Source organism: Podarcis cretensis, assembly GCF_951804945.1.
Source record: "Podarcis cretensis genome assembly, chromosome: 18".
Taxonomy (NCBI): domain Eukaryota; kingdom Metazoa; phylum Chordata; class Lepidosauria; order Squamata; family Lacertidae; genus Podarcis; species Podarcis cretensis.
The window spans coordinates 7993261-8011217 of NC_137188.1; the positions used below are offsets into that span (position 1 = coordinate 7993261).

The window sequence follows — 17957 nt, forward strand, 5'->3', positions numbered from 1 at the left end:
TCGGCAGTCCGTAACCCAAGAAAACGCAACCTGAAGCGTCTCTAACACGAGGTATGACTGTATAAAAAGTACAGTGGTACCTTGGTTCTCAAACTTAATCCACCCCAGAGGTCCATTCCAAAACCAAAGCGTTCCAAAGCCAAGGTGTGCTTTCCCATAGAAAATAATACAAAATGGATTAATCCATTCCAGACTTTTTAAATAAACAACCCCTAAAACAGCAATTTAACATGAATTTTACTCTCTAACAAGACCATTGATCCATAAAATGAAAGCAATAAACAATGTACAGTGGACCCTCCGGATACGAATTTGATTCATTCCGGGGGTCCGTGCGCACCCTGGAAATTTCGTAAGCAGAGGTGCTGCTTCTACATGCGCAGCGCGCTTCTGCACATGTGCGCACGGCGAAACCCAGAAGAATACACTTCCGGGTTTGCCCCATTCGCAACCCGAAAGTTATATTTCCCGAGGGTCCACTGTATTGCGGTCACACAGTCAAACAGTAGCTGAACTGGGTTCCACAAAGTCACAAAAACAAGAGAGTCACAAAAACACAAAATAAATAGCAAAAACAGACACTCAAAATGGAAGTGTGGCATTCAAAACGGAGCACTTCGGCTTCCAAAAGAAGCAAACCGGAACACTTCTGGGCTTGCAGTGTTTAGGTTCCAAGTTTTTTGAGTGCCAAGGCGTTTGAGAACCAAGGTACCACTGTATATTACGGGGACTGAACCTGCAACCTTGGCATCATCAGCACCATGCTCTAACCAACTGAGCCACCCTGCGCTATTACGGCGTCAAGAATATATTGCAGCAGCCAGCTACGATAAAACAGCTGTATGGAGCGGCCACAACTCTTCTTCTTCCCACCCCAGCTTGGAAATAAATATTGGCACATTTTTCATCGGTGCTTGTGGAAAACACAGCAATGGGCACCCAGAGCCTGGTGCGTCTCACCAAGGGCGTCTTGTCTCTTTCCACCTGCACAGTTGGCGTTTCTCATAAAAGCAGCCGCTAATCCTCTTTCAGTTGCGCACCGTACACTTATAAGTCATAGTTTAGTTACAGTGGTATGCGGCAAAGTTTATCCGGCACACTCGCCCGTCACGTTCCTCGGAGTCAGGCGGTTCGTATGAGAGAGGAAGTCACTGCCAAGAACAAATGACGTTCCCTCCTGCTAGTGCTCACCCACATTTCTGGGCTCACCATCTAGGGCAGAAACTAAATGTGATAGGAGGTCAGCTAAAACACTTCAAATGACTTTTTTAAAGAAACAACAACAAGGCCTTGTAAAAAGCCTCCATCATCTCTGGGTGGGTCTGGGAAAGACGCCTGTCTCTCAGATGACGAGGACTGAAGTTCAGCAGAAGAGCACATGTTCCACCTCTGACATCGCTAGTTAGAGGTGAGCAAGACTCTCCCATCTGCTGCCAGCCTGAGAAAAAGGGACAAATGGTTTGCATGCCCCCTGCTCCCAGTCGCTATTTTTCATCGCATCTTGCCTGCCTGGTTTTGGTAAAAGGCTGTTCCGAAAACTCCTGCTACCTCGGGAAGTACGGCAGATCTTTTTTTTAAAAAAAAACACACCACAATTTTTATGACTTTAAATACAACAGACATATTTCTTGTTGAAGACTCGGCGTTTTTAATGAAATATCCACAGGTTTTCTTGGCTTCAAAGCAAGAAAAATGACCGCCGCCACACGCCGTTAACAGCAAACTGTATTTCCTAGAGTTAAATCACCTAAATACGAAACACATTAGGACAGGGGTGGAGGACTTAATTCGTCCTCGCAGTTTTACAAGAATGTTTTCGGACGGCGGAGCTCCACTTTTAAACACAAGGAAATTGTAGGTGTGCTGTTTTGTGCCCGGTCTTGATGATGGGAAACTTCACTTTGATAATGGCATGCTCTATTACAAGGAATATACAAAAAGAAAAACCCCACATGTATTTACATTTGTAAATATGTCGAACATTGATTTTTTTTCTCTCTCTCCTCTGACATATACATCACATCTGTAAGCAAAAGTCTTTGAGGCAAGAGGAAGGAATGAGAGGTTAGGAATTGTACTGAGGTATGCTCTAAAATAGTACACCATTTTCCATTTTATGGCACAGCAGCAGAACCCTACCTCTCAGGGTTGTCGTGAGGGAGAAAGTGAGAGAAGAAGAGGAGAATTACACATGCTGATTTTTGCCCTTTGGAAGAAAGGTGGTTTGCAAATGTAAGGGATGAATGGAAAGAAATAGATTGCACAGCTTTCTGCCAGGGAGGGGGCATCAAACAACATTATGAAATCCTAGCGTTCATACATCAGTTTTGGATTTCGACCTTTGCAAATCGGTTAGCACTGTTGCGATCTCACCACTGTGTGTCACAGCAACACATCTTGTGGTTCAAAAGCCACCCGCTTTATAACTACCTTAATTTATCAGCATCGTGGTATTGCTAAAAAAGAAGATTTTACCTCTCCATCGCAAACAGATATGTTTCTGATATTAGGTCAATACGGAGGAACAGAAAGCATGAAACAACTGTTTCCTGTTCCTTAAACACATGGCAAAACGTTGCTCAGATTGTTGAGTGTTTAAATAAAATATCTTACAGTATCTTCATTCCAGTTTGATGCAAAACATTTTACTGTGTGAATGTGCTTCTTTAATCAAGTCTGCCCATTATTATTCTCCATTATTCGATCTATAGTCCTTTTTACATTTTTCAGTGATGGATTTGTACCATTATGCTTGTCTATTCATAGAAAGGCAACCTACTTTTTGCAGGTGACAGTCCATTTAAACACCTGTCAAAGAACAGTTCTCTGTTTATTAAATATAGTATTTGAAGGGGAAAGGCCTAAGTCTATCTTAAAGATAAAGAGTCCTATGAAGGGAGAAATGAGGGGCGTTGAAGTTGTGGCGCATGCAGGTAACTTGGTGATAGCCTTCCCCACCGTGGTGAGATGGACTGCACTTCTTTCAGCTACAGTATTCTAAATTTAGGTAAAGGTAAAGGGACCCCTGACCACTAGGTCCAGTCCTGGCCGACTCTGGGGTTGCGGCGCTCATCTCGCTTTACTGGCCGAGGGAGCCGGCGTACAGCTTCCGGGTATGTGGCCAGCAGGACTAAGTCGCTTCTGGCGAACCAGAGCAGCGCACGGAAACGCCGTTTACCTTCCTGCTGGAGTGGTGCCTATTTATCTACTTGCACTTGGACGTGCTTTCTACATTTCTAAATTTACAGCTATACATTTAAATCAGCATATGAAAATTTCATGCAAATGTGTGTCCTTCCCCCCCCCCACTTCCCCTTCATAATTTAATCTACTAATTTTAGCTCAAAGCAAAATCCAATTTACATTCCCTTATTGGAGTACCACCTATTCAGCCCCACCCCAGATGAAAAAATATCTCAAAACCGATCAGAGAATGTGGATAAAAAGCGCAATTGCACAAATTCAGCATTTGGTTAAGGAAAAGCTAGGTTTTTACAAACCTGTGCCTTGCTCTTCCAGGGGAAGAAAATACTGTATGTGCCAAAAATGTAGCAGTTTTTGGTACAGTGAGGACAAACCCCCCCCCCCAAAAAGTTGAAATGCTCCACAAAGTGAGTTTTGATTATGATACGGCTGGAGTGAATCAATAGGTGAGGATGCATAACTATTTAGAATAAGTGTTTATCTAATCCAGAATTTTTATTTCCTTTTTCTGATACTGAGATTCCTGCATTGTAGGGGGTTGGACTCTGCAATTCTATGATTCTGGGAAGCCCTCAGGCAGGACTGCTACTCCCCCCTCAACTGGTATTTGAAGGTAGATTGCACTTGAATGTGGAAGCTCCATTTAGCTTCACTACAGTTAAATACTTTTTAAAAAAAATTAAGACCTTTCCTCCATGAATTTGACTAGTTTTAATAAGAGCCCTTCTGGACCAGACTTAAGATCTGCTGCACTTTAAAAAATAATAATCCATAGTAAGGTAATCCAAACATCTGCATCAAAAAAGCAGATTCTTGCAACTGGTATAAACCATACCAATGAAGAATATTTGCTCTACCCCTTTCTACTGATTTTTATTTTATTTTACATAACTCCATGAGATGAAAGCTGCTTTGTTCAATAGTCTTGCCCCTACCTGTTTCTGGATTTCTCAAAATCTTGCTCAGATCCCTTTCCATGCTTCCCCAAAATCTCAGCAGGTATTGGCTATGCATGATACAGTATTTCTTCACAGCCATAAGCACAAAAAAATTGATGTGCGTTTTTGTTTGTTTGTTTTTTTAAATTAAAGCCGAGATTCGCAGGAAGTTTGATCAAAGCCCAAACTCGCCACATTTTCCTGCACTTTTACACTCAGTCTTGACTACCACAGAATATCGGAGGGGTGTGATGGATTTATCTTCCTTCATTCGGGGAAATAGGTTTGAATCCTTTAAGGGAAAGTCTGTACTTGCACATTTGGAGTTTGCAAACATTCACACATTCAAGACACCTACCCAATAAAGGGCAATAAGCAGTTTCATTATTTACCCTCTTATGTATAATTCAGTCTTCTCTGAAATAAAGGAGCCCTACCAAATCTCGTTCTGTTCTTCTATGAAACATCTGGGTTCTGCAGTGCAGATGTTCGAATGTCAGACTTAGATCGGGCAGACCCGGGTTCAAATCTCCACTCAGCTATGAAGCTCACTACGTAACCTTTTGTGACTGCTATCTCTCAGCCTAACCTACCTAACAGGAGGCGAAAATACGAGGGAACAACATAAAGTGTGTTGAGCTACTTGGAGGAAAGATTGGATATACCGTATTTTTTGCTCTATAAGACTCACTTTTCCCCTCCTAAAAGTAAGGGGAAATGTATGTGAATCTTATGGAGCGAATGCAGGCTGCACAGCTATCCCAGAAGCCAGAACAGCAAGAGGGATCGCTGCTTTCGCTGCGCAGCGATCCCTCTTGTTGTTCTGGCTTCTGAGATTCAGGATATTCTTTTTCTTGTTTTCCTCCTCCAAAAACTAGGTGCATCTTATGGTCCGGTGCGTCTTATAGAGCGAAAAATACTGTAAATACAGCAGTTTTTATATCCAGTTTTAAGGCCAGCAATATAGCCTTAAAATGCTTTCTAGAACAAACTAACAAACCCGAACTAGGTAACTGCTTTCAATGCAAATAATTAAACCTGTGTATACAATACACCGACTTCAGTAAGTACAGCAGCCAGGGAAATTTTCTGTAGAAGCCACGTTGAATTCAGTTTCTGAATTTTGGTGTGGCTTGCCTTGGACATTTAGCGGGTTGTCCCCCATGTTCATTCTGTAGTGCCTTTTTGCTTTTTAAAAAGTCATCCACCCCCCAAGTGTTGACCAAAAGACCTGATATTCTGCCCTCCAGCATTCAGCCAATATCGCCTCAGTGCACACATAACACTGGGTCATGGTTTAAACATATAAACCCAGCCCAGCAGACTAGCCTTGTTTTGCGTTCTGTTAATAAACCACGATGTGAAGCCGTTTTGCTGTTGACTTATGAACCATGGCTTGTTTTAAACTAGAGATTGGCATTACATAGAAACCCAACAACCTTGTTTATCCATGTTTTGTATGGACACCCTACTTGCAGAGGCCCAAGACCAGGAGCAGCTTTGGAGAAACAAGCCATGTTTCTCTGCTTCTCTGTGAGACGGTTTGTCATTTGTTGACGAAACCATGGTTTAGCTGGCCTAACCATGGTTTAGCATGGCTTTAGTCATGTGCAAATATGGCCTGTGGCCTGTTTCACACGCAACAGCAAGCCAAACTTTGGCCCTGGTGCCCAGACAGAAATCACGCCCGCTGTGCTCCTCCCCAAGTCCTAATGCCGTGTTAAATCTGAGTCCCCCAAATAAAGCATGAGTGCTAAACCAAGACCGAACTTTGGTTAGAACTTAGGTCTTTTTGGGGAGCAAGAGAAACCATGGAACATCAACAGCTGGTCGCAGGAGGAGCGAAGCAAGCACAGTTTTCTCTTTGGGCACAAGCAAGCTTGCTCATTCATGGTAAGCCATAGTGAAGCCGATGGAGACATAAAACCTGTAAAAGCCACTGATAGATCATCCTTAGAGATTTCAGATATAGGTTTGGTTCAGTAAGTTTAACCATTACAGACCATGATAAAATAAAAAAAATTCCTTCCAGTAGCACCTTAAAGACCAACTAAATTAGTTCTTGGTATGAGCTTTCGTGTGCATGCACACTTCTTCAGATACACTGAAACAGAAGTCACCAGACCCTTCTATATAGTGAGAAGGTGGGGAGGGGTATTACTCAGAAGGGTGGTGAGATTATTACCAAACTTAAAACCATGGAGAGACCTGGTCTGAACAAAGACATTGGATTCTTATCTCATTATACATGACAAAGCCATTTTTCACCTTCTCACCCCTTGCTTTTTCCTGTAAGACCTATTGCAGTCATTAAGAGTCGTCAACAGGCTCATCACAGCTATCTGCCAATCACCCAATCCCACCACCCTTCTGAGTAATACCCCTCCCCACCTTCTCACTATATAGAAGGCTCTGGTGACTTCTGTTTCAGTGTATCTGAAGAAGTGTGCATGCACACGAAAGCTCATACCAAGAACTGACTTAGTTGGTCTTTAAGGTGCTACTGGAAGGAATTTTTTTTATTTTGTTTTGACTATGGCAGACCAACCTGGCTACCTATCTGTAACTGAGACCATGATAGTAGATGTGATTAAGGCCATTTCCCCAAACCACGTTCGTTTCACTTTGTGGGTGGAGACACATTTCCTCCTCTTTAGCAGTAACCCAGGGATAGGGGAACACTTGACCCTCCAGATGATGTCAGACTGCAAGTCCCAACAGCTTTAGCCAACTTGGGCAATGGTCAAGGGTGACGGGGTATGTAGTCCCAACATCTGCAGTGCCACAGATTTCCCCTCCCTGCTTTAAAATCAAGCAGTCCCATATTCTTCCCTCTGGTGCCCACGATCACAAGGCAAACACATCCTTTTAAAACCAAGCATAGATAAACCGGCAAAGATATCACAAAGAATTGTCACCCCTTTTGCTTCCAGAGAAGGATGTGCAAATCTGTGGTCTTGAATGAGTCTGCCAATATGTTCCACGTTTCTCTTTGTAGAATAGTGGAAGTGCATGTAAACACGCCTCAATGCAGTTCCCAGCATATCCTGATATACGCGTATCAGCTGTCATGTTTTCTCCCCCTCCCTCCCAGCTTAAAATGCACTTTCAAAAAATCCAGTTGAGATGATTTCATATCCAAACTGATAGATGTCTTTACAGCTCTTTTTGCTTTTGTAAATGTTCCCTCCACGAAAGAGAGAGAGAGAGAGAAGTTTTTAGAAATGATTGCGAACCATACATTTCCCAGATGTTTGATCATTTGCAGTTGTGAACACATCTGCTCGTAAGGTGACCCCATAGGGTTCTATGGGGTAAGGATTCTACTTCCATTGTCAGTAGAGAGGTATGATTGAAGTGTTCAGGAACTCACGCACTCTGCTATGCAAAGAAGAAATTCCCAAAGCTTCCGCAGATAGGGCTAGATTCCTTTCTTTTGCAAACGAAACAGACCGGTCCTTTAAAGCCATTGTTGAAGATTGATTCCCCATTACATCGCAAGCTCTCCTGCCTACTTGTTCAGGGTTAGGTGTTACGTATGAAATGAGAAGAAAAACGGGCAAGCCAGCTGTCCCACGCTCCTCTGCAGACACACGAAAGCAAGGCATTTGGAAGACTCCCCGGAAAATCAAGTTTGCACATGTAATTTTGCCACTGCTGCCCTCTGGTGTGGAACTGTATGGACAACCAAAACAGCAACTATCTGAATGTGGACTCCAGGGTTTTCTGTTCTTCTTGGATCGAAATGACTGGATCACATTTTAAGTGCATAGATTAAATCTAAGTGTGTGCATGGGTGTGCATGCATTATCTTTTCTCCTGATCCCAAGATTTTGTTTGAGTGAATTGCTTTCCTGTCCTGCAACGTCAGGATCGTGTGATTCTAAGCACAGAGACCTGGGTTCAAATTTCTACTCAGCTGTGATCTTTCAACCTAACCTAAACGTCTTGCAGAGTTTTGCTGTCGTTTTTCTAGCATAAAATGGGAGCCACTCCCATGTTCATTAGGGCGGAAGATGGGTATACATATGTGGCTTTAGGAAAAAGTGTTTTTAAGTCATGTTGCGTATTTATTTTCCTGTTCTAAATGTGTGCACTTTCTAATCTGACCATCTGATTCAAGATCTCCCTTCTCCTTGCTTGGGGAGATGTGGACTGTGTTTTCATGTGCTTGCATCTTGTCTCACATGTTTGGAGGCAGAATTCAGGGGTGGGCAATTGTCCAGTGTTCTGAAACTGACTAAAACCGTTCAGATCCCACCACCATGTGAGTATATTTGCATCTTTTCACTGACTAGTGTATGAATGGGCATTGTTACAACACTTGCGATATCTGGTACCCAAGAGTCAGGGACAGACCCATTCAGGAGAGAGGATGCAAAAAATAAAAATGATCTGTACATCATTTCCCGCGTGAGACTTCACCATGAGCTCAAGTGGTAAAAAAGAATAGTGCCAAGGGTGCATTTGGGAAACGGATGAGGCAAAAAAAACCAGGTAGGTGCTCTGTATCTATACTGGAACAGGCATGCAGAGACTTCATTCAGAAGGGGACGAAAGTTTGCTTTCGTGGTCCTTCCTGGCCCAATGAATGCACAGAGCAACAGTTTCCTTTCAGATGCGTCCGGCAAGGAATTAAGAATGGATGTGTGCTTTTCCATCCCAATGTCGCTATGCTGACCCGCAGCAACCAAACGGAGGAGGCTTTCGATGTATAAACCGGAGTTCTCCATTTTAGGCTGGATTTTGTAATATCCCGACGTTGTTGCTTTTTAAAGATGGAAGGTGCTTGCATCTCTCAGCAAGGGGTTTGCCACTCAGAGCCTTTGCTGGAAAGTTCGTTCTTGTGTGCAGTGGAATACCTTTTAGGCAAAGACAGAAAGGCTGATTCCTTGGTTGGATGGAACTGAGGATGGTCGTGTGGTCTTAACACCAGGAAGGTCATTTTACAATGGGAAATGCATCGGTCTGGGTCGTTCTTTAGGTCTATGTGGTCTTGCCTTGATTCAGGACATGCTAAATGGTGGAAGGAGAGAGAAGAAAAAGAGTTTGGATTTGATATCCCACTTTCTCACTACCTGAAGGAGTCTCAAAGCGGCTAACAATCTCCTTTCCCTTCCTCCCCCACAAGAAACACTCTGTGAGGTGAGTGGGGCTGAGAGACTTCAGAGAAGTGTGACTGGCCCAAGCTCACCCAGCAGCTGCATGTGGAGGAGCGGAGATGCGAACCCGGTTCACTAGATTACGAGTCCACTGCTCATAACCACTACACCACACAGGCCCAGTGAATACTTATGAGACTGCTGATTGTCAATTATCAAGGGCCCCTCCAGACTGGTGTTTTATTGTGGGTGTACAGGTAAAAGGTGAAGAACCCCTGGACGGTTAAGTCCAGTCAAAGGCGACTATGGGGTTGCGGCGCTCATCTCGCTTTCAGGCCGAGGGAGCCGGCGTTTGACCACAGACAGCTTTCTGGATCATGTGGCCAGCAGGACGAAACCGCTTGTGACGCAACGGGACACCGTGATGGAAACCAGAGCGCACGGAAACGGCGTTTACCTTCCCGCCACAGGGGTACCTATTTATCTACTTGCACTGGCGTGCTTTCGAACTCCTAGGTTGTCAGGAGCTGGGACAGAGCAACGGGAGCTCACTCCGTCATGGGGATTCGAACTGCCAACCTTATGATCGGCAAGCCCAAGAGGCTCAAGGGTTTAGGGAAACGGTAGGTAACTAAATTCTGAATGTGATTAAAAATAAATAAATAAAACAAACACACACATACCTTGTTTCCTGATCCTCTGCTGGCAATGTAGGCCTGTTTGGGAAGACAGACAAAATAGTAAATAAATTTAGAAAATGGTGTATGCTTGTTAAACCTCGTAGTTCTGCATCTGAAGAGGCAGAATATTACAAGCGGATTAGTAAACCTGGATGTACATTTCCAAAATATAAGATAAAAGACAAATAAAATAAAACCTACAGCAACAGTGTTTTGTGTTGTATAGGCTCCTAGGATGTAAGTCATGGGCCCCGCCTGCTAGCCTACTCCCCAAAATATCACTGGTTTGCTCCTTTCTATATATAGGGTGCCTACATTCTGCATAGACTGGTTGCACGGCCACATGTGCAAATGGCTTGAGATACCTATGAGGTCCATAAATGGCCATCTAGCATATATTCAACACAAAAAAACAGTGGCAATTTGTTGTTGACAAAGGACAGCTGGACATATAAAGGGCCCCTTTACCTTCAGTAGCTTCGGGCCTCATCAAACCGAAATCCGGCCCTGGTTTGCTCTAAGTAGAATTTAGTTAGATTATGCCCTCTATTAATTGTTGTCCTGCTGTCTGCTCTGGCTGAATTTTACATAATTACTTATGTAATCAGTACATTATTCCACACCTTTCATTTCAACACAAAGGAAACACCATGCAAATTATGCAATGCAGTTATGCGTTGTTATGTACAGTTTGCAGAGTGAAAACTGCAACAATGAACACAAATCATATCTGCTGTATTGAGTTCCGGGGTGGGGTGGTTTGTTCCCCCCAGAAAGCCCTATTCTGAGATCCCGTGAAAGATCCCGTGAAAAAATTAATTTTAGGAAAGTTTGCTGCCATAAAAGACCATTGAGAACACCCATTATAGTGAACAGCAGCTGAATTCACTGGGGAACATTTTTTTATTTTTTTCATTTTCTGTTGCATGAGATTTTTCAACTGTTCTTATATGTTCTTTCAATGCCGATTTCAAATCTGAAATCAATTTTTGTGTACAAGCTATAGTTTTCTTTCGATTTCCGACTTTTGCCGATATGTCATATTTACACTGGAGATAAGTGGACACTGTCAAGTTGATCTACCCTAACCACATGTTTTTCAAACTTAATTTTTCTTTATTTTTATAGTTTTGTAACCGAAATATTTGTATTTTTCAGATTGGACCATGGCTTCTTCAAGTAGATATATAAAGGTACCGCTATCCAAATGCTCAGTATATGAAAACTCACTTATCCAAACAACAGAAAATTGGTACCCAGACCTAGCTATACACACCACAGTTTCAGATATCCAGATTTCCAAACAGATCAGCAGATAGCACTGCAAATAAATAAGCAGCCTTAAACAAGTCTTAATATTTTTGTGTTTTGCTAGTCTGTGGCAGCCATTTTACCAGAAATCATGGAACGGGAGGATCGGACAAAGAAGAGAGCATTTTCCCCCCTTCCTTGTTTGCCTTTTGCAAGGTTTCAGAGTGTTTTTCTGGATTTCCACCCGTCACTTGGAGGGTAAAATTGGGGGGTAAAACTCTGTAGTCAGGAATGCATTAGAAATTTCCCCTTAAGACTCTTTGAAGAAAAACTACAGTCAGTCGTGGGCTGGATTCAAGATAGGAACAGCGGAAGAAAAACGATAAAGTAATTGCATTAGACAGATTTCTGTCATAGATAAGAGTCTGATATATTATGTGGCTGGAAAGGGTTTGAACACTGTGCAGGGAAGTCAGTACACAAAACAATGTAAGCATTCAATTTAAAGTTACCATAATTTTTGCTCTATAAGACTCCCTTTTTCCCTCCTAAAAAGTAAGGGGAAATGTGTGTGTGTCTTATGGAGCGAATGCAGGCTGCGCAGCTATCCCAGAAGCCAGAACAGCAAGAGAGATCGGTGGGTGAATCTATCAATTTTGGTTTCTCTCCGTTTTTAATGTTTCCAATCTAAAGTTCATTTCATTTCATTTCCACATTACTTTGTGTGTATGTGTGTTTAAAAAATGAATTCTCCTGAAAATTCATCAGTATTTTAGGGGGTGGGGGTGGGAATCCTAATAGACATGTCTGAATGCAATTTTGCCTAATATACAGAGTTTTGCAAACCATTTCCCCCTGATATAATGCATCCGCAATAACATGGAAAGAGACTTACCTCTCTCTCACAGTTGTGTCCTGTTTCTCTTCTGCCCTGTTAGGGATAAATTGCATTTTGAAATAGCCGGTTTTGCCTGAAGGAACAATGTAAAATGACAATATACCCTGGGCAACTGAGTGATAATGACCTCTTTCCTAGCATATACAAAAAGGGAAAAACCTACCTTTCTTTTCTCGCTCTGTTCCGCTCTTCTTCAAACCTGAAACAAAGTGTTTAGAACTGTGAAAAAACCATGGTTCACAACCGGCTTAAAACCAACCATAGGAACAAATTCCCAATAAGCGACAAATTGCAAATGAACATACTGCCAACAAAACAAAGCTGTTGGAGACATAAGAAGCCTGCAATCTGAGTTTGTCGTAATCAACGCTTTTCCTGTCCTGCTTCATTTCGGTTTGTTTGAAGTACTATGTTATCTGCCTCACGGTCCACTGTTTAATGTGATGTAAAGGTAAAGGGACGCGGGTGGCGCTGTGCGTAAAACCTCAGCGCCTAGGACTTGCTGATCGCATGGTCGGCGGTTCGAATCCCCATGGCGGGGTGCGCTCCCGTTGCTCGGTCCCAGCGCCTGCCAACCTAGCGGTTCGAAAGCACCCCCGGGTGCAAGTAGATAAATACGGACCGCTTACCAGCGGGAAAGTAAACGGCGTTTCCGTGTGCTGCGCTGGCTCGCCAGATGCAGCTTGTCACGCTGGCCACGTGACCCGGAAGTGTCTGCGGACAGCGCTGGCTCCCAGCCTATAGAGTGAGATGAGCGCACAACCCTAGAGTCTGGCAAGACTGGCCCGTACGGGCAGGGGTACCTTTACCTTTAAAGGTAAAGGGACCCCTGACCATTAGGTCCAGTCGTGGCCGACTCTGGGGTTGCAGCGCTCATCTCGCTTTACTGGCCGATGGAGCTGGTGCACAGCTTCTGGGTCATGTGGCCAGCATGACTAAGCCGCTTCTGGCGAACCAGAGCAGCGCACGGAAACGCCGTTTACCTTCCCGCCGGAGTGGTACCTATTTATCTACTTGCACTTTGACGTGCTTTTGAACTGCTAGGTTGGCAGGAGCAGGGACCGAGCAACTGGAGCTCACCCCGTCACGGGGATTTGAACCGCCGACCTTCTGATTGGCAAGTCCTAGGCTCTGTGGTTTAACCCACAGCGCAACCCGCTTACTTACGTAACTTAAATTCATTCCAATGTAAAGCAAAGGACGAAACAACATGCGTTGACTGGTTTCTGTTCCTAATCACGGGTGAGCATGGGAACTGCTTCTGCTACCTTTTCCATTTTTGGTTGGAATTCTCTGACCTTGCACACTGTATGAAATACAATTGCCTCTGGTTTATTTTTTGTGAATCCTGCAACGTGTTTACGTTTTTACTCTGCTAACTCTACGTTGGAGTTCTGCTTTGGATCAATAAGAGTAGAATTACATGTCACATACATGTCACATATGTGTCCAGGCCCCTCTTGGCCCCTCCAACCACCCTTCATTGTATATGAATCACTAATATTAGTTTGCCTGTCTTCCCAAGTGATCTGAAAGATTTTTCGGAGACACCATTGATGGAATCTTTTGAGGAGTTGGAAATGGCCTTTATAAGTGGTCCATGTTTCACAAGCATACAGTAAGGTTGGTGGTACAATAGCCTTGTAAACAAGCATTTTGGTTTCCCTGATAATGTCCCTGTCCTCAAACACTCTGCACTTCAATCGAGAGAAAGCCGCACTCGCAGAGCTCAGGCGATGCTGGATTTCAGCATCAATGTTGACCCTTGTGGAAAGATAACTGCCCAGGGAGAAGTGATCGACATTTTCCAATGTTACACCGTTGAGTTGGTTTTGTGGCGCTGCAGCGGGGTTGTTTTGTACTTATTGATGCAGCAATTTGGTTTTTGGGATGTTGAGCGACAGGCCAAGCTTTTAATACTCAGAACGCAAGGGAGAAACATGCTAAGAGGAAGGCACGCTTGGCAAACCCAGACCGTGATCCCAAACTCCCACCAGGGAACTAATATTATGGAAGACAATCTTACTCGGCTATGAGTGATCACCAAAAAAGAAGTAGTATATGAATCACAGAATAAAAGGAAAGACGGTGCAGAAAAACAACGCTGTTTCAAGGTATCGCCCAATACTTACTGTAGGATACAGTCCGGAATCTGGACATGTTCCATGGGGATGCTCTGCGATAGTTCCTCCAAGGTGTGAACGTACTGGATTTTATTGATGAATTTCACACTAGGAAAGAATATTTCCACGTGTTAGGCACAGCTTCTCCCACAGCCACACAATTTTCTTTTTCTAAAATCTAGCTTAGTGTATGTCAGGGACCGCGCTGAGGAGGGCTGCATTGAGGAGGAACGGTTCTTCCCAGGAGCAGGAGGACAATAATAATAATAATAATAATAATAATAATAATAATAATAATAATTTATTATTTATACCCCCGCCCATCTGGCTTCCCAGATTAAAAGCTTCCCTAAACAGGGCTGCCTTCAGATGTCTTCTAAAAGTCTGGTAGTTGTTGTTCTCTTTGACATCTGGTGGGAGGGTGTTCCACAGGGCGGGTGCCACTACTGAGAAGGCCCTCTGCCTGGTTCCCTGTAACTTGGCTTCTCGCAGTTAGAAGGCCCTCGGTGCTGGACCTCAGTGTCCGGGTAGGACGATGGGGGTGGAAACGCTCCTTCAGATATAGTGATAGATCTGGAACAGTGGTTTGCAGAGGGGCATAGTTCAAAAAGCAGAAGCTGGGGAATACAGGTTGGGGAATGGCTAGCAGAAGAAACACTAGAGGAGAGTTAACAGATTCATAGTCTCTGTCTGGACAGCATCCACTCTCCTTCTCCAAAAACATGGAGGGCTCAGAAAGTGTTAGAACAGAAAGCGCAGTGGGTACCAACTCAGATTACAAGACATAGGAGTGACATAGATTAATAGGGATGGCAAGGGGTGGAATCCTTAACTGGGAGCACCGCCATTTCTAGAAGATGTGCTCTTTGTTCTTGCACTGTGATTATTAAAGATTCTAACTGGTAAGACATTCTTTTCATTTGATCTTTCGCTTACTGCCATGGGGGCCACAGTGTGGCCTTTGCAGGATGTTGCAATTAACCTTGGACCCCCTTGAAAGTCAACCACTTGGGCTGGTGGCATGAAACTGCTTTCATATATAGAGAGAAGTTCAGAATGGGGGTCATTTGCAGGGAGAAGAAAAAGGTCTGGTAACCCTTGTTCTAGAATTTCTGGAATACAAATGTTACATTTAGCATCCAATGATACAGAACCATCCCCACCTAGTTGTAGCCAACGAAGCCCTACTCAGAGTAGACCCACTGAAATTAACGTCTTGTCCATCAATTTTCGTGGGTCTCATACTAGGGCTAACACTGAATCCAACCTATTATTATGATCATTGGGCTGAATCAAATGTTAATCCTACTCAGAGTAGAGCCATTGATGGACATGACCAACTATGCTCCATTAATTTCAATGGGTCTACTCTTTAGTAGAAATAGTTGACTGCAACCCATTATTATGTTATTCCTCTTAGTATTCTATCCTGATGGCTTCCCCCATTTATCTTCACAAAACGGGTTAGTCTGAGAAATTGTGACTACATAGAGTTTGAAGTTGGGGTTCTCTCGGTCCGTCTCTGATTCATTAAGCTACCATGCTACCTTGGTTTGAAAGGTTGTACATGTGGGTCGTGGGTTTGAGCCCCATGTTGGGCAAAATATTCCTGCATTGGACTAGATGACCCCCACGGTCCAACTCTGCAATTCTGCGAAAGAGGTCATCATGCGAAAAATCACTTATCCAAACGTGAGGAATTAGTACCTAAACATCACTATACACACTGCAGATTCAGATATCCAAACGGCCAGACCTGCATGTGATGCTGTAAATAAATAAGCAGACTTAAAACAAGTCTTTTGTGTTTTGCTGGTCAGCTGAAACCGTTTTGCCAGAAACTCCTGGGAGGAACAGGGAGAGAGAGGGAGAATAAGAGAGCATTTCCCCCTTCCTTGTTTGCCCTTTACAAGGTTCCAGAGGGTTTCCCAGGGTTTGCCCAGGTTTTCCATCATTTTGGGGTCAAAATTCCACGGTCGGGAACGCATTAGAAATTTCCCCATAAGAATCAATGGAAATGGTTGACTTGTTATGTGAACGCTCACCTGACGAACCATTTGCCTTATGTTTGGATAGCAGGACCTGGATCCATCGTGCTGGGACTTCTCTTAGCGCTCTTTGGAGCATGAGGGGTGGGCTAAATTTAGAGAAAGATGTTTTGGACTACAACTCCCATCGTGCTGGCTGGGGCTTGATGGGAGTTGTAGTCTAAACCACCCAGAGAGGCGTCAAGACATGTTTAACCGGCTTCAAGGCAGCTATCCTCTCGGCTGCTCATACCTGATGAACGGCCTCGATATAGCCAGGACCGTTCGAATGAACCACGACGGGTGAACGATTATCAGTGCTTTCAGGTTTTTCCGCAACCTGTGATAAAAAACAGAAGGCAGGGAGGTGTAAGAACAGATATGAGCAGTTGCCTTTGGTCGTGCATTAGTTCTGCGCCAGATACAAACCTTCATACACAAACACAATATCAATTTAATTTCTCCTCTCCCTCAGATTCTGGAAGCTTTCTATTTTACTGTGTAAAAACGAGGTTGGTTTTTTTTAAAAAAGCTAGTGAATCTGTATGCCAGATGTTGGACTCCATCTCCCATCAGCCCCTGCCAGTATGATCAATGGTCAGAAATGATGGGACTTGGAGTCCAAAAACATTGGTGACCCTTGCCATATATATATATATATAGGTAAAGGTAAAGGGACCCCTGACCATTAGGTCCAGTCGTGGCCGACTCTGGGGTTGTGGCGCTCATCTTGCTTTATTGGCCGAGGGAGCCGGAGTACAGCTTCCGGGTCATGTGGCCAGATGACTAAGTCACTTCTGGCGAACCAGAGCAGCGCATGGAAACGCCGTTTACCTTCCCGCTGGAGTGGTACCTATTTATCTACTTGCCCTGGCGTGCTTTCAAACTGCTAGGTTGGCAGGAGCAGAGACCGAGCAATGGGAGCTCAACCTGTCACGGGGATTCGAACTGCCGACCTTCTGATTGGCAAGTCCTAGGCTCTGTGGTTTAACCCACAGCGCCACCCTCGTCCCATCTATATCTATCTATCTATCTATCTATCTATCTATCTATATCGTATTTTTCGCTCCATGACACACTTTTCCCCTCCTAAAAAGTAAGGGGAAATGTGTGTGTATCTTATGGAGCAAATGCAGGGGGGAGGCAGGCAGGAAAAGCCCGCAGGAGCTGCGCGCTCCTTAAAGGGGTTTTCCCTTGATTTCCCCCTCTAAAAACTAGGTGCACTTTATGGTCCGGTGTGCCTTATGGAGTGAAAAATACAGTATACACACACACACACACACACAATTTCTCTTGCATATCTTTGCAAGTAATATTTGAACCCTTTCAATAAGTTTTAAATCAGGGTTTCCCAAACTTGGTCTCCAGCTGTTTTTGGACTACAAATCCCATCACCCCTGACTACTTTTTTTTATAAAAAAATAATTTTTATTAAATTTTTCACTTTAACAATCCAATCCAATCACATTAAATATTCCAAATTAGACATATGCATATGAAACTTAAGCCAAAACATAAACCAGCGGACAGGGCAAAAGTTAGAGCGACAGTTTGTTTAAATCAAAGTGCATGAATGATTACATGCGAGAAATCCTACTGTCTTCCGTAGGAATGGTTTCAAATTTCTAAGGCAAGAAGTAAAACTGTGTCTACACACCCTAGGTCACCAATTATTATTATTATTATTATTATTATTATTATTATTATTATTATTATTATTATTAATACCCCGCC

At 43.6% G+C, this 17957-nt stretch overlaps 1 protein-coding gene and 1 long non-coding RNA gene across 2 annotated transcripts in view; one reads left to right on the plus strand and one right to left on the minus strand.

Moving 5' to 3' along the window:
* The first annotated feature begins 622 nt into the window (after positions 1–622).
* LOC307207281 lies at positions 623–4282 on the plus strand. Its single transcript, XR_013834603.1, has 2 exons — positions 623–2544; positions 3266–4282. It is a non-coding gene; the product is annotated as an uncharacterized lncRNA (long non-coding RNA).
* A 3461-nt stretch (positions 4283–7743) lies between these two features.
* The window catches only part of ATCAY (ATCAY kinesin light chain interacting caytaxin), a 31056-nt gene continuing 20842 nt past the window's right edge, over positions 7744–17957 (minus strand). The window contains exons 8-13 of the mRNA XM_079960849.1: positions 16477–16563; positions 14206–14304; positions 12237–12272; positions 12071–12106; positions 9928–9960; positions 7744–9158 (exon numbers count right to left, since the gene is read on the minus strand). Coding sequence (XP_079816975.1) covers positions 9149–9158; positions 9928–9960; positions 12071–12106; positions 12237–12272; positions 14206–14304; positions 16477–16563 — 301 coding nt within the window. The 3' untranslated portion in view covers positions 7744–9148. The remainder of the gene's footprint in view (positions 9159–9927; positions 9961–12070; positions 12107–12236; positions 12273–14205; positions 14305–16476; positions 16564–17957) is intronic.